Below are 22,542 nucleotides of genomic sequence, written 5' to 3' on the forward strand. Positions count from 1 at the left end.
ACCATATTCACTTCACAACAAGCGGCAGTTTGGCAGATTGTGAACAATTCTTCAAAAAGAGGCTTCAAGCTATTTATTGCCACTCCCAGTTAAAAGTGTCAAACTAAACATAAAACCATGTCAGAATCAGAATCATCTTTATTTGCCAAGTATGTCCAAAACACACAAGGGATTTGTCTCCGGTAGTTGGAGGCGCTCTAGTACAACAGACAGTCAATTTACAGAATACTTTGGAGACATAAAGACATTGACAAAAAACAATTGTGCAAAATGATGCAGAGTCCTCTAGCACGTAGAGCAGTTCGAATGACTAATATTGCAATAGTCCGGTGCAATGACCATTGTGCAAAGGGCGCTGAGACTTCAAGGAGTGTATGCGGTTTAAAGTGACGAGTAGTGCGATCATCTGGGACAATGTTGGTTGTGCAAATGTTACAGATACTCCTCAATCAGTGTGCAAATGGGGCAGATGCTAATCTGGCATGAGTGGCCAGTATATGCAAATAGTGCAGCATGGCGAGAAAACCACAGTGAGTGCACGAGTAATACATAATTGGCCCCACAGAAATATAACAACGAACTCAAGTAAAAAAATTGCCAGCTTGTTGTAATGGAATTATAGGTTAGCTGTTTAAGAAGTTGATTGCAAGAGGGAAGAAGCTGTTGGAATGTCTACTAGTTCTAGTTTGCATTGATCGGTAGCGCCTACCTGAGGGAAGGAGCTGGAAGAGCTGGTGACCGGGGTTTGGAGGGTCCGAGAGGATTTTGCATGCCCTTGTCTTAGTTCTGGCAGCGTGCAAGTCCTCAAGGGTGGGTAGGGGGGTACCGACAATCCTTTCAGCAGTTTTGATTGTCCGTTGCAGTCGGAGTTTGTCCTTATTTGTAGCAGCACCAAACCAGACTGTGATGGAAGAACACAGGACTGATTCGATGACCGCTGTGTAGAACTGTCTCAACAGCTCCGGAGGCAGGCCGTACTTTCTCAGAAGCCGCAGGAAGTACATCCTCTGCTGGGCATTTTTGAGGACGGAGTTGATGTTGGTCGCCCACTTCAGGTCCTGAAAGACTGTAATTCCCAGGAACTTGAAGGTCTCGACGGTTGACACAAGGCAGCTGGACAACGTGAGGGGCAGCTGTGGCGAAGGATGCCTCCTGAAGTCCACGATCATCTCTACAGTCTTGAGCGTGTTCAGCTCCAGGTTGTGTCGGCCGCACCACAGCTCCAGCCGCTCCGCTTCCTGTCGATATGCAGACTCGTCACCGTCCTTGATGAGGCCGAAGACAGTGGTGTCATCTGCAAACTTCAGGAGTTTGACAGTCGGGTTCGCTGAGGTGCAGTCGTTCGTGTAGAGAGAGAAGAGTAGCGGAGAGAGGACACAACCTTGGGGCCCCCGAGTGCTGATGCTGCGTGTGTATGCTGCCTCCCCCAGCCTGACCTGCTGTGTCCTGCCCGTCAGAAAGCTGTAAATCCACTGGCAGATGGCAGGTGAGACGCTGAGCTGGAGAAGCTTGGATGAAAGGAGTTCAGGGATGATGGTGTTGAACACTGAGCTGAAGTCCACGAACAGGATCCTCGCGTAGGTCCCTGCACTGTCGAGGTGCTCTACGATGAAGTGCAGTGCCATGTTGACTGCATCATCCGCAGACCTGTTCGCTTGGTAGGCAAACTGCAGGGGTCCAGCATGGGACCTGTGACACTCTTGAGGTGGTCCAGCACGAGACGTTCAAAGGACTTCATGACCACAGATGTCAAAGCGACAGACCTGTAGTCATTCAGACCCCAGATTGCAGGTTTCTTGGGGACTGGAATGATGGTGGAGCGTTTGAAACAGGATGGAACTTTGCACATTTCCAGAGATCTATTGAAGATCTGAGTGAAGACTGGAGCGAGCTGGTCCGCGCAGATTTGAGGCAGGATGGGGACACATGGTCCGGGCCTGCCGCTTTGTTAATCTTTTGTTGTTTGAAGATGCGTCTCACATCCTGTTCATGGATGGTTAACGCAGAAGTCAGAGGTGTGATTGTGGTCGCGGGTGCGGCCGGGTGGGTGTGTGGTGTGAAACTGTCCTTTTCAAATCTGCAGTAGAAGGTATTCAAGTCGTTGGCTAGTGTGCTATTGTTCTCAGCTTGGGGGGGATCGTCACTTGTAATTCGTCAGCGATTGGAATGCATGCCAGACTGATTTAGAGTTGTTTGCGCTAAACTGATTTTCCAACTTTGCTGCATAGATCCTCTTTGCAATGTTAATTTCTTTAGTCAGCTGGTTTCTAGCTCGATTATACAGGGCCCTGTCCCCGCTCTGATATGCGTCCTCCTTAGCTTGGCGAAGCTGCTTAAGTTTAGCAGTGAACCACGGCTTGTTGTTGTTGAATGTGCGAAATAATTTTGTTGGTACACAAACCTCTTCACAGAAACTGATATAGGATGTGACAGTGTCCGTATATTCATCCAGGCTGCCAGCTGCAGTCTGTGCCGTCTAAACAGCTTTGAAGTTCTATCTTTGCTTCATTGGTCCACTTTTTCACTGTTTTCACTGTAGGCTTCGCGCATTTAAGTTCTTGCCTGTATGTCGGTATTAAGTGAATTAAGCAGTGATCAGACGAGCCCAGGGCTCCACGAGGTATAGCACGGTATGCGTTTTTTACCGTAGTGTAGCAGTGGTCTAAAGTATTATTTTCCCTGGTAGGACAGTCGATGTGCTGCTTGTATTTAGGGAGTTCGTGGTTGAGTTTAGCTTTGTTAAAGTCCCCGAGAATAATGAGGGGTGAGTCCGGGTGTTTTTTTTCAATTTCGTTGACTTGTTCGGCGAGCGTTAGCAGTGCGGCGTTCGTGTTAGCTTGAGGCGGTATGTAGACTCCAGCCAGTAGGAACGATGCGAACTCACGTGGCGAGTAGAATGGTTTACAGTTTAAAAATAGCGACTCCAAATGCGGGCTGCAGTGTGTGCTGAGCTCCGTAACGTCCGTACACCATTTTTCGTTGATATAGAGGCATATCCCGCCGCCCTTTGTTTTCCCCGATGATTCCATGTCGCGTATGTAAAACAACCACAAAGCTTGCTTTGGATAAGTCAGTTTAACTTAATGCTGAGGCTAAAGCACACTTTGGTTCTGCAGCTGGAAAATTATCCCAAACACACCAGCAATTCAACTTCCGAATGGCTTAAAAAATAATAACATAAAAATAAAAATAAATAAATAAATAAAAATTAAAAAAACCCAATGTTTTGGGGAATACCTTAGTCAAAGTTCGGACTTGAATCCCATTGAAATGGTGCGCCATGACCTTAAAAAGGTCGCTCATGTTTGAAAATCCTCCAGCTTTGCTGAATTAAAACAATTCTGCAAGGATGAGTGGCCCAAAATATCTTCACAGAGATGTGAAAGACTCATGGCCTGTTATAGAAGACGCTTGAGTTTCAGTTGTTGCTGCTGAGGGGTGGCCATTTGGTTTAGGGGGCCATTACTTTTTCACTCGCTTTGAATAGTTTTTTTCCCCCTTAATAAATACAACCACCATTTTAAAACTGGACTTAATGTTTACGTGGGTTATCTTTGTCTAATATTGACATTTGTTTAATGATCTTAAACTTTAAAGTGCGGATACTAAAATCATACATTTGTAAGAATTTGAGGAGGCTCATGCCTTTTTATGGTACTATACTTAAAGATAACTGTATACAGTAAATACAAATATACTTATTTTTCACTAACATCATGATGGTTATTCACACCAAAGTAATGTTTCTGTATTCCTAATTTGTTTTTTTCCCCATTTCTTTATTCCAGAAAGAGCTGAGTCTTCCCCGGAGAGGAAATGTGTAAGTGATACAAAGTAATTCTCTTCCCACAAGATCATCCAGGTGCTTGTCAACTTTCAGTTTATCAGGGGCTGTCAATACTACCGGTATTTCACGGGTGTATACATTGACCAGGCCCAGCCTCCTGGGAGCCAACAACAGAAGCTGTAGATCAGGGCTCTCTGCAGTCAAAGTGGTTTCACCGCTCAGACTGGTTTTATGTTAACTTAAGGGGCACGGTTTGAATATTTATTGGTTGCTGGGAGTTCATTGGGTATTGTATTTGAGTATGTGAGAACCTTGCGATAAACTTTTAAAGGAAATAAAAAGGCAACAGGAAATAAATTGGTGTATATCATTTTTGATTGTTCCTATACTGTTCCAGAATAGTCCGAATTTACCGCCCACAGTGCCAGTAAGTCAAAATATCGTAACCACAGGAAGGCATAATTTGGATTGGATCTCATTAGATTGTGAAAATATGCAGTACTTAAAGTTGTGGTTGGTTGATGTACTGCATACTATATGTCACGAGTCAAATCTAAAATTTTGTTACATCAGCCACCATGGATGGATGGATGGACATATAGATATGCAGTTGTTTGTTTACATTTAACCTTTAGCTGCAGCCAGTGCGAGTGACGTCATGCACGCTGTGATCTTGAGATTACAATTTCACCATACCGGCAACCTCATATTGGTCGGTTGTTTTTTCTCGTTTCACAACATGTAGATTCTGAAACGAGAGGGAATACAACTCTGAACCTCCTGTATGGTAATGTGAAGGTAACATATGGCTCTTCTCTCTTCCCTCCTGTGGGGAATCTGACCACAACTTGATACACCTTGAGACCATCAACCGGTTGCTGATGGTACAGCAGGCAGCCAAAGTTAGGACTGTGACAGTTTGATATAAAGACACAGTGGAGGGACTGCAGGAGTCTCTGGATGTCATCGATGTTTCATGTTTTTAAAGATTATATTTGTATTAAAAAGGAAAATTTTATGTATGTATTATAATTTGTTATTATTTTATGTCCGATTTTAATTATATCTTATTTCAGCTGCAGTTGATTTTTTTATGTGCTCTATAAAATACTGTATTTACATACAGTGGTACCTTGAGATATGAGTGACCCGACTTAAGTGTTTTGGAGATACGAGATGTCATTTGGATCTTCTGCTTTGACTTGCAAACAAAAATTTGAGATACGAGCGCTGAATGCTGGCAGTGAACTCTACTCACTTCACAACAAGCAGCAGTTTGGCAGATAGCGAACAATTCTTTAAAAAAAGGCCTTCAAGTTCAAGTTTATTGACACTCCCAGCTGAAGTTTCCTGTCAAAGTCAACATAAAACAAGGAGAATTACATGTTGTAAACACGTAGCTTTTAGGGAAGTCCGTTTAACTTAGTCACTAATGCTAACAAACAATGTTAAACACCACAGACGGGTTAATGACTAACATCTGCGTTGCTGCGCTATAACTCTTTAAGCAATGGGTATTTGAACACAAACGGTGGAGCAACACATAAACAGATATTATAACAATAATAACAGGAATATATTCTTTATCCTTTGCGAAAAATAACATATTACTGAGTCAGTTGTGTAACTATGCTTCGTGGGTGTCTCTGACTGTATTATGCTGCCCCAGATATGAGTGTTTTGAGCTGCGAGCATCGTCACGGAACAAGTGAAACACAGCTCTCAAGTCACCACTGTAATTTAAACTGAAATCCATAGTCAGATGTTATGGGTACAAGAGTTGAGTACTGCACGGTATCTGTTCCCTGAAGAAATCCTCCACAAATTGCATCGATATCATATTCTACTTCGCATATTCAAGCATTGGAATTCGTAAACATAGTCTTTAAACTTAACAGGCATTGTAGTGACATTATTTTTATCCCCCGTCGTGACCCAGTTACACATTTTTGTGTTGAAAGTGGGTCGTTACCAAGTTTGAGTGTTTTTCCAATTTTATCCGAGGATACCTGAAGGCAACACGATTTCCTCCACCCTCCAGCGTCGATTTCTGCGCATGCGCTGTTTGTCGCTGCCGTGACTGGAAACTTTTTTTATCCGTCTTTATTTTTTTGTAAGCGTTATCAGTCGATAATGTCGCATGCCAATGCGGACAGACTTTTCCTGAAGCGTAACGGGTGACAGGGGAGACCAAGAAGGACGGGACATGGCCGTAGAAGCGGCTCGTCATCACCGAGCTGGCGAGCCGCGGGTCTGGCCTCAATTTTTACCGAAGCTCAACGACGGACTTTCCGCCATCGGACGCCGCCGACTAACCGAGCTAAGCTACCTGACACCAGCAAGGCTCCACTGGGGGAGGCTCTCTGAGATGAGTCCCTGGCTGTAGAGGACGCTTCCCGTACTTGGATTCCCTTTATCGGTCACCACCACCACCATGGCGGACCAAAACCATTACTGGACGGTGCTACCGAGCTACAAAACAAGTTTTGTTACTGGGGCCATGATGAAAAGAACCAAAGGGTAAAATAATTGTATCTATAATGGAGACAAAAATTCTTCTATTTTTCCACAGTGTTTCCTTACGTGCTCAGGTTGATAATAATCCCATTGTTGCAAATGTGACAGTCTACATACTATATGGCTGTTCCATTCGCCCTAGTTGCTCTTTCCATTAGGGAAGTGTGTGTATATGTGTATGTGTGGGTGTGTGGACTGCACATTGTCTGCACCCATCTGTCGCATAAAACTTCACAAAGTGCCACTGTTGATCAATTCTTCCGGCGTGATGATCATGATGTTTGCTTGATTGAATTAGGTCTGGCCGGATAGCAGAGCACGTATGTCCCATGCTGCACCAGTAAAAAGAGTTTGTAGCGTTCATATCGAGGCTATCATCGTTTTTGGCTAATATAGAGGCTCTCATCGTAGAAGAGCGTTGGGGTGTGCTTTTGTATTTACAAGCGTCGTTGCTGATAAGGGTCACTCTTTAGGAGTGAATGGATACCCTCAACGACCATTTTATTGGATACACCTGCAATATTTAATGACATCCGACCCTAGTGAGGATAAGCGGTACAGAGAATAGATGTATAGATAACCAAAGAGAATGTAAAGACAAATGGTTTTATAAAGTGTAATTACTACATGGTGTCCTCTGATGTAGCAGTTACTGCTTCGGTGTTTACTGACCCAAATTCGGTGAATCCATGCAGTGACAACTCAAAACTGGCGGTCATAGATAGGTTGAGCAATGTTTCTCTGAGCTGTTGCAGGTTTTACTGATTTTGTTTAGTCCTAGTTTGGCGAAACTATTGTGAGCCCAGGCAGGCATGGGTGACGCCATTACAGTGGGTTTACAAGATTTCCATAAAATGACAGTCTTTCAAAATGCTGAGTCTGGATTGAATGGCCATTTCGACCTGAGTACAACACATCAAGAAGTTTGGAAATAGGAGTCTGGAGAAATAGATTTTTTCCTGGGGGAAAAAAAAAAGCCTTTTTTTGTAGAATGTTGTTGTGTGATATATTGATATATTGACAGAAAAAAAATTGAATTGTTGACATTTTTGCAGATTTATTAAAAAAGAAAAACGGAAATATCACACAGCCATAAGCACAGACCCTTTGCTGTGACACTTATATTTAACTTGGGTGCTGTCCATTTCTTCTGATCATCCTTGAGATGGTTCTACACCTTCATTGGAGTCCAGCTGTTTTATTATACTGATTGAACTTGATTAGGAAAGCCACACGCCTGTCTCTATGAGACCTTACAGCTCACAGTGCATGTCAGCGCAAATGAGAATCATGAGGTCAACGGAACAGCCTGAAGAGCTCAGAGACAGAATTGTGCCAAGGCACAGATCTGGCCAAGGTTACAAAAAAAATAATCTGCTGCACTTAAGGTTCCTAAGAGCACAGTGGCCTCCATAATTCTTAAATGAAAGACGTTTGGGATGACCAGAACTTTTCCTAAAGCTGGCCGTCCGGCCAAATTGAGCAATCGAGGGAGAAGAGCCTTGGTGAGAGAGGTGAAGAAGAAACCAAAGATCACTGTGGCTGAGCTTCAGAGATCCATTCGGGAGATGGGAGAAAGTCAACCATCACTGCAGCCCTCCACCAGTCAGTGCCTTATGGCAGAGTGGCCCGACGGAAGCCTTTCCTCAGTGCAAGACACATGAAAGCCCGCATGGAGTTTGTGGTGTATGTGAAGCTGGCTCATACATCAAAGACATCAACCAAGCTACAGTTTGTACTTTGAAAAACTCGTTAATTGGGGCTGCTAAAAATCAGGTTTATAAGGTTTATTATTAAAGGGGACTACAGATGAAAACTAGCCTTCTGGCTAATTCTGGCTTTTTTAACCATGTGTATTTCATGTGTTTTATTAAATTGCATTGTCCCCTTTCAAATAAACTGATTTAAAAAAATAAATAAAAATTAAAAAAGTGGTAACTAATAATAATGCTCAGGTTAACCAAGTTGCTGAATATGCGGAAAATGTACGGTTATTCTTTCGGTTGTCCTTTTTAAGGCACACTTGTGGCCCTATATGTATTAGTTGTGCAAGTGTACATAATGAAGTGTCCAGTGAGGATTTTCTTTTTAATATACAGTATGGTTAACATGGCTTTTTTTTTTTTTTTTTTTTGCTAGACTCATACATCAGTCATGCATCCTACTCATTACTGTGGCTTTCATTGGTACTCTGTGATTTTATGACGAATCTTCCCATCAGGAGACATGGAACATTGAGCTACAGTATTATTTATCGTGCTGTCACGACAAGCATGTATTGTCTCTCTACTGAATGTAGATGAAGCCCATCAGAGTGACTCTTTCATCCTATTGTTATGGTTTGACTTTTTCCTCTTAAGAATGAAATGGAAGATATACTCGTTAGTCATTATGAATGTTAAAATGTTACTTAAACCATTCCTAGAGTTAGTCAAGGTTTTGGGTTGGTGACAGTTGGATTTCATTCAATATATTTTTCACTATTTCAAATGGGAAAAGTGTCTTAGAAATCAGAGTTGGTCAGTCCTTCAAAGGCAGACCAGCATCCTGGAACAGATTGTGTTTCACTTTAGATGTGCCACTGTATTCAGTTAAGAAGTAAGTGCAAGGTGGACAGAGCCCTGAAGTTACGGTGCATAACTGCTTTGACGCATTGAGCTAAAACGTGCTTGCAAGAGGAATCCAAGCAACAAGATTAAGCCAAGACGCAATACAGATGGATATAAGCGTTCCATTTATACAATACTGTAAAAATAAGTGAATGTTTACAGAGTTCAATGTAGATACTCAAGTCTTCCAGGTCGTGGTAATCTGCAGAAGTTAAATCGAGGCAACTAGACTCTTCTTGATTGTTGAAGACAAAAACTTTTAATGCAAAATGATTCAACTATTATACAGATATACAGAATTAATTTCTCTTACTGCGTTAATGCCAACGCAAACCAAAGCTCATGCTGGTCGTTGATCTCAGCCACTGTGGAGAAATGTTGTGCTCACTGGTGATGGATGTGTAATGGCATGGGTAGACTGGACAGTTATTTGATGGGAGTCCATCAGTGAGTGCATCTGGCTTCCTTCTGTAACTGTCAGACAAGGCTTTTTTTGTAGGATGAGCTGCTCTTGCTTCAACCCATTCACAGGAACGCTTCCAGACAAATTTAATCAGTATGTGTGTGTGACATTGTTCATTGTTGATCCTTTGCTAATATATTCTCATGATGTTCTTATTATATTTATTCATCAAAATGAATGCACTTTGTGTAAACATGAAGATCGTGTTTGTGGGAGCACATTGCATAAGAAAATATTTTCGACGTTTTGCCGTTAAATTTATTTTCCTCCTCTTACAGCGCCCGTAATAACAAGAGAAGGAGTTTGGCGGTCGGGACCCCTTCACCCACACTCTCACGACCGCTTTCACCTCTCCCGCTTGCCACAGGTACTTTTGGTGTGTTTACAGTTGTGTGCTAGCTGAGATCTGTGTGTGATTATTGCTTGGCAGTCATTTGATGTACTATGTGCATGATGATGAAGGGGGTCCACAATGGCAGGATACCCATATAGCAGCGCTCTTGTTTTGATGGGGAATGTCACAAGATTGTCGGTATTTTCCCCGCAGTCTTATTTTGTTTATTTCCTGCCAGTGGATCCCAATATACAGTAATAGGATTATGATACATAAAGGATTCAAAGACCTCTTTACTATCAAACATTTCTAGCTTCCACTAGTCTTAATTAGGGGCTAAACAACTTCAGCTTTTTTGTAGTCACCACTAAGGTGATCGTAGTCGAGTCGACATCGATTAATCGATGATGTCATTTATGTATTTTTTTAGTTGTCAACTTGCTGTGCATGCTTTTGCCTCCAATCACAAGCTCGCTCACTCAGTTAGATTTCAATGAGGCGTCTGTCTTGTTAATGCCAAAATGTGATTAGCAATTAATCGACTTCAAGCTCTAATCGTAATTGAGCAGTTGTAATGTCGACTAGTTGGTTCAACCCCAAGTCTTAATACGACTTTCTAATGTTTTGGTAACTTTATTTGGGTACATGACAGCGGCAGAATCGCCTCTCAATAGTATAGTTTCAGTGAAATCCATATAATTTGTTGAGCTGTATCAGAAATTCTGACTTTACAAAGATAATGTTTATGTTTGTATGATACTGGTAAAGAGAGAGTGAATATATTGCATTTGCCCCATTATACTAAAATTATGATGATGATGATATTAATAATATTGATATACCAAAATAGGGTAGCCTAATACTAGTGTACAAAAAGGAAATACTGTAGCTCTCATTATGACGTAGTGGAATTCAACAGCATTTCATATGACAATCATAAAAATCATTAACTAATGTTATTTGTTAGCGGTTTGTAAGTCTTAGTTTCTAACACACAGTGTTTCTTTAGCTAGCAGCAGCCCTTCAGAAAGCCCCAGAAATGTGTCTGCAAGCAGCTCTGCTAACTTCCAGTTTGCCCGCAGGTAAGAGTTGACTTGAAATCATTTTGAATTTTTGCATCTGACATCAGGCTCACCTTATCATCTGCTGACTGCTGACACAGGTTCAGACATTTATGTCATTCAGTAAAAGTGATTAAATGGAGGCCAGCCGATCGAATGTATGTCTGTGGTGCGTCTCTCAAATTGTGTAAACTCTGGGTTCAAAAGATAAGAATAAAAAAAGACTAGCAGAAAGTTGAGTTTGTATTTTCATTCATGATTTTTTTCGAGCAAGTTAAGATCAGGACAAACCAACACCACTATATGGAAAAAACATTATGTTTTTCTTTCAGTCTGCAGTCATCAAAACTGCCACCTATATGTGTGTGTGTGTGTGTGTGTGTGTGTGTATATATATCCATCCATCCATCCATTTTCTGAGCCGCTTCTCCTCACTAGGGTCGCGGGCGTGCTGGTGCCTATCCCAGCTGTCATCGGGCAGGAGGCGGGGTACACATTGAACTGGTTGCCAGCCAATCGCAGGGCACAGAGGAACAAACAACCATTCGCGCTCACAGTCATGCCTACAGGCAATTTAGAGTCTCCAATTCATGCATGTTTTTGGGATGTGGGAGGAAACCGGAGTGCCCGGAGAAAACCCACGCAGGCACGGGGAGAACATGCAAACTCCACACAGGCGGGGCCGGGGATTGAACCCGGGTCCTCAGAACTGTGAGGGTGACGCTCTAACCAGTCGTGTGTGTGTGTGTGTGTGTGTGTGTGTGTGTATCTTTAAAGAAAACTTAACGGCATGCAATAATGGCATGCTCTTACCTGTCCGTTTTACCCTAGTAATGGCAACAAGCTCACAGAAAACCAGCCTCGCCCGCTGAAAAGCCTCTGGGTCAATTGCTCCTCATGGGTCTTGGGTTGAGCTGCAATCTGGTGCTGCTGTGATTATGGGTGAAATTGCAGAGCATGCCCTCTCAAAACACTTCTTATAACACACAGGGGTCTAGAAGAGCATAAAAAAAGCTGAAAAAAGGGTCTATGATTTAAAATGTGGAGTTTCCATGGTTCCCTAGATATGTATTATCTTGAATTTAACAAGCTTGTATGTACCCAAAATGCTTGGTCTTATTAATTAATTACTCTATAGGCTAGGTTCACACAGGCATGAAATTTTTATTTTTTTTTACTTATAGCTTCCTACCTAAAAAGAAGAAAAGCAAAACAAAAACCTCTGTCCACATGACAACACATTCATCTGCTCTTTTCACCAATCAGAAGACCTGGGCGCGCATTCTAAAGCCTCTGTTCCTCAATATAGTAAGATATTACATGTTTATGCATATATTATGTTTAAAATAATCACTTGTGTATACGGAGCCCATTAGAAATTTTGTGTTGTAAGTCGCACATCTGTCATTGTGTGTTAGTGTTTGTGTTTTTTTTTCCAAATAAAAGAAATCCAGTAGCGGCACGGTGACCTACGGGTTAGCACGTCGGCTTCACAGTTCTGAGGACCGGGGTTCAAATCCAGCCTCGCCTGTGTGGAGTTTGCATGTTCTCCCCGTGCCTGCGTGGGTTTTCTCCGGGTACTCCGGTTTCCTCCCACATCCCAAAAACATGCACGGTCGGTTAATTGCAGACTCTAAATTGTCCGTAGGTATGAATGGTTGTTTATGTGTGCCCTGCGATTGCCTGGCAACCAGTTCAGGGTGTACCCCGCCTCCTGCCCTCAGTTAGCTGGGAGAGGCTCCAGCATACCCGTGACCCTAGTGAGGATGAGCGGTGTAGAAAATGGATGGATTAAATGCAGATTAACTGAAAACGTGCAAAGACTGAGAAACATTTATGACTGAATTGTTGAGATATAGCATACTGATGCTCGCTGACGCAAGCAGGGCATAGCATGAGTTGCTCCTCCCCCAAAATATAATTACCAAGCGTCCTTATTCCATGTAGTGGCCATTGAGCGTAATTGCCACTTCCTTATTCATAATCATTTGGCCCAGTTCTACCACTTCAGCATGTAGTTATCCATCAAATTATGCCTACAACTCAAAGAAATGCATCTTCCCTGAAGTCTCAAGTGTTTCGTGTGATTTGGGCTACAGTTTCTCGGCTGTGGTGAGCGAGGCAGTGACGAAGGGGGAGCGCGCTCCATCCTACTGTTGTGGCTAACTTGCTGGCTACAGCGGCATGATGCACAGCCCGCTGAATTTCAATGTCGGCAAAGGAGGGAAAATTGTCTCGGTGTGGCTGCTGGTCATTACGCCAGGGCTCAGAGACTTTCTGTGGCCCATGAGAATGTGTGCAATGTGCATCAGTGGAATACTAAACTGGGAGAGGAGGCACATACAGTATTTGATAGACAGCTGAAAATTCTAAGGGGCAGGGTTTTCACAGCATTCAGCGACACTCCCACAGCATCTCCTCTTCTACTCGATTCTACTCTTCTCTGTGGTGTGTGAAATTTCCAAGACAGTTTTTTGATCACTCGCCCCCGCCTGTGTGTAGTTTGCATGTTCTCCCCGTGCCTGGGTGGGTCTTCTCTGGGCACTCCGGTTTCCTCCCACATCCCAAAAACATGCATGAATTGGAGACTCTAAAATTGCACATAGGTGTGAATGTGAGTGCGAATGGTTGTTTGTTTTTATGTGCCCTGCGATTGGCTGGCGACCGGTTCAGGGTGTACCCCGCCTGAAGATAGCTGGGATAGGCTCCAGCAGCCCGCGACCCTTGTGAGGATAAGCGGTAAAGAAAATAGATGTTTTTTTTTTTAAATGAGTTTAGAGGGCCTTTAAGTTATGGGAGATAATGTTGCAAATCTTACATGACACAGGCCAAAAGTGACACAAGACAAAAAAAACTTACTTTTCCTGTTGACACACAAATCTTGGAAATTCTTCACCCTGGCCCGAGTTTTTCAAAAGCTCAGGAAACGCATAGAAAAAATTATTTTAGTAAATATCTGCATTCCTGTAGACATGGACTAAATGGGCCATAGTTTTACAAAGTTTCTTTCGCATCCTGCCTTTCCACTCTCTTGTCCAATTGATTAAGTCAATCAAAGCTTGCAACACCAGTCCCCTAATATTGCACGTAATTTAGTTTTGGGTTATGAACATTAGTTGTTGCACTGCATTACAGCACATGCCGGAGGATGGATTGTGCTACTTCGCATGAGTCTACATGACTCATCTAAATTAAGACTTCATAGACTACCAACGTGGAGACAGAAAGTCTCCACGTTGGTAGTTTGGGTAGGTTCATTGGGTTCGTGCAGTTTGGGTAGGTTCATTGGGTTCATTTGTCATTCGCATGAGTGTCAAATAATTTCATCACACAAACCTGGAACAGCAGTAATATGCAATCACTGGACTATAGGCCTCTTTATACTCGCGCGGCCGCATTGCATCACGTGACCGACAAATTGCCCCGTGCAGCACCTCTGCGTAGCCTGCCGCGCACCCGACAAAAATAGTTGCTGTGCGTCGAACGCCGCGGAGATTCTCTCTCTTATTGGTCGTTTTCGTCACATGCTGTGATGACGTACCAGCGCGCCCCCTGGTTCTATATACCATCTACGTCGCTGCCTTCTCGATCGATTTTGCAGCATAATTAAAAGTATCATCTGGTCATCTAGGTCCATTTGTTCTGTTGCGGTCGCCCTTGTTGCTGCTTTGTTCGTTGTTATTGAAAGGAAAGTAAAAACGGCTACCGGAAATGGCAAAAAAAATATGCAGAGGAAACTCTACCCTGTGGTCTCCTATTCAATACCAGCCGTAGCGACACCCCCGACTTGGAGGAGAACTGCAGTACACTTTCAAAACAGCGCGCGTGGGTTGCGCTCGAGTATAAAGGCAAACTACGCGATTGACAGCCGCAGTGACGTCAGCGCGGCTTATAAAGAAGCCTTAAGGCCCGCCACGCACCGAGCGATGCCGCCGAACATGACTGAACTGGACAATCGTGTAAAAAGTAAAATCATCCACTCAGACCTGCACTCCAGGCGATTGACCCTCCCACATCACCACCACACACCAACTGGTTACAATGTGAAAACTGTGACCCCGGCATTCTTATTTGGAAACATATCGCAATTTCTCGTGTATAATGCGCACCCATGTATAATACGCACCCCCAAAGTTGACCTCAAAATTCTGGAAAACCGTTCTACCTATGTATTATGCATTTTTTCATCGATTTTGCTTCTACCCATATGATCAAAACATGAAGTATTATCTGTGTTTTGTTAGTTTTTTTTCAAAAGATTATTCGGAAGCGAAGCACTTTATTTGAACATGTAATCCTTTTTTTAATTTACTTGGTCTTATTTTCAAATTAACAGCCCTACTTTTATTTAGTAAATTGGAAAACACAGATGTGCTCATATGTTTGATTACCCAGGCAGAATTTGTAAGATGGGTACAATTCTTCTTTAAAGAAAACATGACGGACCAGGTGAAACACATTTTTATTGGGATTCAAATTAAACAATCAAGCATTTCAGAAAAGCATTATCATGAAACAAAACATAACCATAAAGAAATTAATGATGGTTGTTGTTCAGTCATCAGTCATATTTATAAGAAGAAAAAAAAAAGAAACAAAACAAAAAACATTTCACAAATTCGTCCAGGGTATGTAAACGTATGAGCACAATTGTACATTATATGTATGTACCTCTGTCATATTGGAATGAAAGTGTAGGCTCCACTTTTTTTATAACCACTAGGTGGGGGTGGCATTTGGAATGAAAGTGTACAGCTTTTTAATAACCACTAGATGGTGGCATACATTTATAAAATGTGAACGTTTTTTTCCATTTGCCCCTTATACCTATGTATAATGCGCACTATTGACTTTTGACAATTTTTGGGGGAAATAAACCCGCATTATACATGAGAAATTACGGTAGTTTTGAGGTGCCACATATGCAGTACTGTATTGAATTATTATTCTGTTATTTTATTGAATTTGATTTAACCACAAAAAAAACATAGCGCGATTGTCAAGGAAAACGTGGATTGCCCTGACTGTTCAAGCTATATTATAATATTACAAAGAGGAAACAGGCAAGAAATAAAAGGAGTGTGGCTATTTGAAAGGTTTTTGGCTCCAAACTCTCCATGTGCCACTGTTTCATCCACAGGTACATATTCAACTTATAAATATAGTAAAGTGTTATTGTAAAACACTATGGCTTGGCGGCGGCCTGGCGTTATTGTTGTTGTGGAAACTCATGTGCATTTCGGTGACAGAGAATCTCCACACTTCGCTTTTTAGCCAAAAGTACATGTGAAATAAAAAATTTTGTTAAGTGTGTGTATATATATATATATAGCTTTTTTGGAATGTGTTGCAGGCATCAGATTCAAAATAAGTGAATGTTTGCACAAAAAAAAGTTTATAGTTCTTCAGTTTGAACATTAAATAGCTTCTCTTTGTAGTGCATTCAACTGATTGTAGGTTGAAAATAATTTGCAAATCCTTGTATTCTGTTTTAACGTTTTACATAACTGCCTAACTTCATTGGAATTGGTAATTGTACATTATTGTTGCTTAAGCTTCTGTGATACGACATTGTATTTTGTTTGGTCGTAACAACTGCAACATTGTGACGCCGTTCACGCGTGGCCACAAATGAAAACTAGTTGCAGAACCCCGCACACTGCACAACAGATAGTTCAGTCTAGTTCGGCCGCGTCGCTCGATGTGCAGTGGGCCTGGGCATGTCTTCAATACAAATTAAAGAGAATATAGTATTGTATGGATCCATCCATTGGGATTAGATCACCATAAAGTTGCAGCAACTACAATACACAGTGTTACAATCCAGAAAGAAGGCATATGGTATATGTTGCACATGCGACCCCAGTAGTAAAACACAAATAATCCGCAGGCCTTGTTCACTCATTGAAGTTCCTCTTGTCAGTCCTCATTTAGTAACATGTCCCCAAAAGCTTATTTGTTTGTGGAAGCTTTTGACCATCCTTGTCATCGTGGATTGAAACAGTGAAAGAAAGTAGGACATGTCCTAAGAGAACCATGCTGGACAGATGGGGGAGGAAGCGTCATGAGTGTGTTACTTCGCACTCAAATGTTTGTTGTAGTAGTGGTGGTTGTGTGAGTGTATATTATCTTTGTATGCCATTAATGTCATTGCTGCATTATAACAGAGAGCAGGCTGGCAGGTGTTCAGCTGCAAAGTGGGACAGGCACACTGGAGCGTGACAGACAGACTTGTTCTGTCATTCTCATTAAGCAGTGTTTACTTTGTTCCTCACACTTCTCTCACTGTCTCCCCCCCCCTTCATCTCCTGCTTCATTTGTGCCTTCCTTGTCCCGCTTCTGTGAAGCCATCTGGCCCGTACTGAAAGGTAAGAAACCATCTAAAATGGTTGTTGTTTTTATATCTAAATTTTTTTGCAGTCAAGCTTTTTTATTTGACTTGTGAGTTTTGATAATAGGAAGTTTCAGATGCAGAGTGAAAGGTTGTTGGGATCTACCTCAAATAAATTTAGACTACAAAGTGGTTCAGTTCATCTCGCTATGGTATGGTTTGGTGATAAATGCTGGTCTACTTTCAGTTTTCACTGCGGTTTGGAGGTACTATGGCGATACATGTGTCAGCTATGCAAATAGCAGAACGTCACAGTGTATTGCATTAGTAAGACGGATGTGACACGGTAAAGGATCGAATTCAATGGTGCCGAGTAAAGTGTCAAGTGCCGACCACCAAGGCTGATCAAGCCAAAACATCCATCCATCCATTGTCAACACCGACTATCCTGGTTAGGGTTGCGGGGCGCTGGAGCCTATCCCAGCTGACTTCGGGTGAAAGGCGGACTACACCCAGTCAGTGGCAGGGCACATATAGACACGGACAACCATTCACACTCACATTCACACAGTCACTGAGTGGGCACTGAACCCACGCACCAAAGGTAGGCGAAGTTACGGGCCGTTGCTTGGTCAGTTATTTTTTGTTAGTTACAAGTCAAAATGTTACATACATTAGAGATTCAGATAACGATGCTACTCGAGTGAAGTTAACGACATTTCAATTCTTTCCAATGGGAGTAAGGAGAGCCGGCAGTAAAACAGGCCAAAATCCAGATGTGAGGCAGGGGGATGCGCTAGTTGCAGACTAGATGTGATTAACCAATTGCAAGATTGTAGAAATAGTCTCGAGTCAAGATTTAAACACTTCTAAAGAGGTACCTGGTCAAATTTCTGCACATAGGGCATTCCAGAGCACTGGAGCCCAGATAGGGAATGGTCTTTAGGTACTGTACCACTACAGTTGATATCCTAATACAAGGGTGCCATGATACCATAGTGAATGAAATTGCAGAACTTTTAAGCTTTACATTACTTACAGGAATTTACTATTTTGTTTGCAGCAGAGGAGATGGCCGAAGATGGTCTGTGGCATCAGTCCCTTCCTCTGGATACTGTACCAATGCACCCAGTTCATCAGTATCTGTAAGCATCTATTTAAATCTATGTATTTGTATCCCTTAGTATATTTATTCCAAGATTCCTGCAGTCACCTTTACCCCGTCCATGCCAACTCTTTAATACAGCTGATACTTCACCCCCCACCCCCAAATAATTTTTCAAAGTGTGAAACTCTCACCTGCTTGTATTCTTGAAACTGGCCTTGTGGACTGTGTGCTTTTCGCTCCGCCGGGCAGTCTGGAACCAAAACGTTCATTCATCGCATGTCTGTGTTCTTGGCACAAGGACAAAGGTCGCTGGCGTCTACAGACTGTCAGGAGTGTCATTTCACACTCGCACGGCAGTGTGTCTCAGCAGTGTTGAGGTCCCACGTGTGACCTAGAAGTGTATCATTAGAGGTCACAAGAGACCCTCACGACAGACTTTAAAAGCACAAACAGTTGAACCAAACATTCCACATTAAATTGAGTGACTGTATCCACGGCACAAGAAAAAGATCTTGTTTTCATTAGTTAGTCATGATAACAGGATGTGTCTGAGGATAAATACTTGAATCACAGCACTTTATCATGCTGCACAGAGGGAAGCGATGAATCATCAAAGTGCTATCCAAGAGTAATGGAGATTGCTTCCAAGAGAGCTTTTTCCAATGCAATTTGAGCTGTTTTTCATACTAAATTCAAGTATTTTGATGACAAAAAAGATCCACTATGCGTAGCTGTATATTGTAATGGAATTTTTTTTAAAAAATCATTAAATAAGCCCTCACCAGTGGTGATTTTTCTGGCACAGCAAATTAGTAGTGGCTGTAAAGCATTTTACATTTCCACACTAAATTTATGCTTTTTGAAAAGGTGAAGTAAGATATCATTTAGCGTTTTCGAGTTACACCCATCAGGTTTTTGTTTCTGGTCTCTGTGGTGGCTGTCTTGATACTCTCTTGAAACTTGTTACTGAAACTGCACTTGGCTGTTAAACAATAGCCGGCTCCTCTGTCATGGCTATAATTTTGCATGGTTGGGCACATGGCTCAGAGACAGTGAGGTCAGCACTCCCCATACAAAGCCCCTTTCAGGGATCCTCTCAGTGAGCTCTTTATGCTGCTTTGGCCTGAAACATTTCTGGTTTCCTCCTCGGGCTTTAGCCTCCTCTTTCTATCACCTATTTTCAGTCTTAATTTTTCACTTTGCCTTTAACACCCCCCCCCCCCCTCCCCACATTTGCTTTTTTCCATTCCTCTGTTTCCTGCATTTTCCTTTTACACTTAAGACTCCAGCCAGATGGACGTTTTCATAAACTCCAGGCCATACGTCACACATTTTGGCGTGGAGTGAGAAAAAGAAAGCACACATGGCCGACATAACAGCCGTGCTGCCTGCCTTGGGATGTACTGTAGCGCCAAATAAAAAACAAATATTTTACAGAACAGAACACTTGAGCTCATGGACTCCTGACTGACAGAGATTAAAAAAAGAGATAATTTGTTTTGTTTTCAGCACCCTGTCTGGTTAGTATCTTATCCACATTCACATTTCCATATGAGACAAAAGTAAATGCTCTGAGGCTTCCACTTATTTCAGTTTTTTTCAGGACTTATCCTGCTTATCCTTCCTTCTTTTCTTTTCTTCCATAGTCATCCTCTTCCCAGGAGCTCTTGCATCAGCTGCCTCTCCAGCCTACTCAAGATGATCTCCACTTCCTGTTTAAACATTTCCGGAGCACGGAAAGTGTGGCAGATGAAGAAGGACCACACGCTTCACCGCCTGTCAGGCTGCGCTCGCGCAGTCTCAGGTAGCTTCCAATCCCACCTAGGCTTTTGACTGCTTGGTTGATGTCAGAATTTATATTTTGTGATTTCTTGTCATCTAGCACCACTTGTTCACAGTTAAAAAGCTAAATGTTTGAAGGAGTCCTAGAAAATCATCTCCGAAGGAGGTAATAGAAATAGAATGAAAGCTACTTTGGTAATCCAGAAAGCAGAATATGAATGATCATAGTGTAGCACCAACATGTATGGTTTCTTTCTTAGCCCGTGCCATAACATACAGGGGTAGCCTTGACTTTTGAGTGCCCCAACTTATGTTATAATGTTATACTTTATAAACCCTTAGTTAGTAATTTTTTTGGTTTGTGTCGCCAGCCAAAATTTTAGTTACAAGCGAGCTTCAGATACTCCAGTGAAGTGGAAAAACAAAGAAAAAGATTAAAGTACTGTCATGCTCTCATATGGGCAAGAAGAGCCACAGTCACCGATGCGCTTTCAGCCAGTTGGGAGAACGGAACAAACAGTCAAACACAAGTACAAAATGAGAACACAAACAAGGAGTGACATCAACTCCAGCTCCTGACATCATTCACTTGGCCACACCCTTTAAAAGGCACACATCGGACACACAAAATGGTAGTACATACAGTAATTACACTTTATAAAAACAGTTTATTAAAAAATAAATAAAATGCGTTTTTGGGTGGGCTGGAACAGATTACCATTTCAATTCATTTCAATGGGGAAAATGTATATGATATACACTATTGCCAAAAGTATTCGATCATGTGCCTTGACTCAGATATGAATTTAAGTGACATCCCATTCTTAATCCATAGGGTTTAATACCACATCGGTCCACCCTCTGCAATTACATCTTGAACTCTTCTGGAAAGGTTTTCGACAAGGTTTACGAGTGTGTTTATTCGACTTTATGACCATTTTTCCTGAAGTGTATTTGTGAGGTTACACACTGATGTTGGACAAGAAGGCCTGACTCTCAGTCTCTCTGCTGTAATTTATCTAAAAGTATTCTATAGGTTTGAGGTCAGGATTGTGCAGGCAAGTCAAGTTCATTCACATTACACTCTCATCCATGTCTTTCTGCACCTTGATTTGTGCACTGATGCATAGTCATAGTTGGAACAGGAAGCGGCCATCTCCAAACTGTTCCCACAAAGTTGGAAATGTCCTGAGCCCCTGAGCTCCAGTAAAATGAACTCTAAATGCTTCAGGATACCAAGAGATTTTGGACAGTTAAACAGTTTGGGGATTACCCCTTCCTGTTCCAACATGTCTGTGCACCGGTGCACAAAGCAAGGTCCATAAATACATGGATGAGAGAATTTGGTATGGATGCACTTGACTGGCCTGCACAGAGTTCTGCCCTCAACCTGATAAACCACCTTTGGGTTGATTTTGAGTGCACAGTGACCCAGGCCTTCTCATCCAGCATCAGTGTATGACCTCACAAATATGCCCGTGGAAGAAGAGGCAATCATTCCCATAAACTCATTCCCAAACCTTTTTGGAAAGAGTTGAAGCTGTTATAGCTGCAAAGGGTAGAGCGACATCATATTAAACTATATGGATTTAGAATGGGATATTACTTAAAATCACATGTGAGTCATGGTGTGTGAGCTAATACTTTTGGCAATATACTGTATGAATAAAATGTAGTGACACATTTAACACTGTCAAATTGTTAAATAATTTTAAAAAAAGAAACATCTCCGTTTATATTGATGCATCACCTGGTTTGGTGGGTTGGCCTTTTTCACTTGTCCTGTCCTGAGAAATTGCTGTGAGTGGGTAGCAGTCAAACTTCATGAGTGCGCATTCACTAATGTTTAGTCATAATCCAATGGTAGGGGGACGACGACTACGAGATAACATTGTGGTACTGTTAAGACACCTTTATGTGACTCCACGTGGTTCAAATTAAAAAAGGTTACTGGCAAGTATCAGTGGTGGCTTTAGAAATAGCTCCAGAGAGCCTGTAAAGCATTTGTTGTTGCCCTCATAAAGTCCCTAAGCAGTTAACCATCACCAATGCTGCCTCTTTAAACCACTCTACTGAAATACAAAAGTCACGTTACTTGCGTTACACTTTCTTGTTACGACTGGTTGGGTTGTATAGTTTGCTATTTTCAATATATAGTTGTTGACAGTGTGTTGATTTCTCTGTTTCCTCATGTAATTGACCCCTTCACATGCAACAGATTTGCTCATGGCTTCTGCAGATGCGAATCTTACTGAAACACATTAGAGGCATTTTCAAACAGACTGTTTTTGTGGTACGTCAGGGCTGTCAACACTTGGAAAGGAACACTTTTAATCAAGTCTTCCTCAGACATTTTTTGGGAGGGAAAATACTTTTGGATTTCAAGACTGTATTTCCTGAAATAAAATGATGAAAAAATCAAATCTCCCATCAGTTTTATAGATTTAATGTTTTGTATTATTATTATTATTATTTTCATTTTCAAATGGATTAGCTCACCATTGATTTAATGATGTTTTTATTATTCCAACATTTGCCTGTTTCTCATCC

The 22,542-nt window shown here is 42.0% G+C and overlaps 1 protein-coding gene across 3 annotated transcripts in view; it reads left to right on the plus strand.

Moving 5' to 3' along the window:
* The first annotated feature begins 5,859 nt into the window (after positions 1-5,859).
* mast3a (microtubule associated serine/threonine kinase 3a) overlaps positions 5,860-22,542 on the plus strand; it is a 34,711-nt gene continuing 18,028 nt past the window's right edge. For 2 of the 3 annotated variants that reach the window (XM_061693138.1, XM_061693140.1), the window contains exons 1-6: positions 5,860-6,307; positions 9,655-9,743; positions 10,720-10,792; positions 17,119-17,139; positions 18,166-18,247; positions 19,857-20,014. In XM_061693138.1, coding sequence (XP_061549122.1) covers positions 6,222-6,307; positions 9,655-9,743; positions 10,720-10,792; positions 17,119-17,139; positions 18,166-18,247; positions 19,857-20,014 — 509 coding nt within the window. In that variant the 5' untranslated portion in view covers positions 5,860-6,221. The remainder of the gene's footprint in view (positions 6,308-9,654; positions 9,744-10,719; positions 10,793-17,118; positions 17,140-18,165; positions 18,248-19,856; positions 20,015-22,542) is intronic. The other variant, XM_061693139.1, reaches the window with a different exon arrangement.

The sequence above is a fragment of the Phycodurus eques genome, chromosome 13 (assembly GCF_024500275.1).
Source record: "Phycodurus eques isolate BA_2022a chromosome 13, UOR_Pequ_1.1, whole genome shotgun sequence".
Classification (NCBI taxonomy): domain Eukaryota; kingdom Metazoa; phylum Chordata; class Actinopteri; order Syngnathiformes; family Syngnathidae; genus Phycodurus; species Phycodurus eques.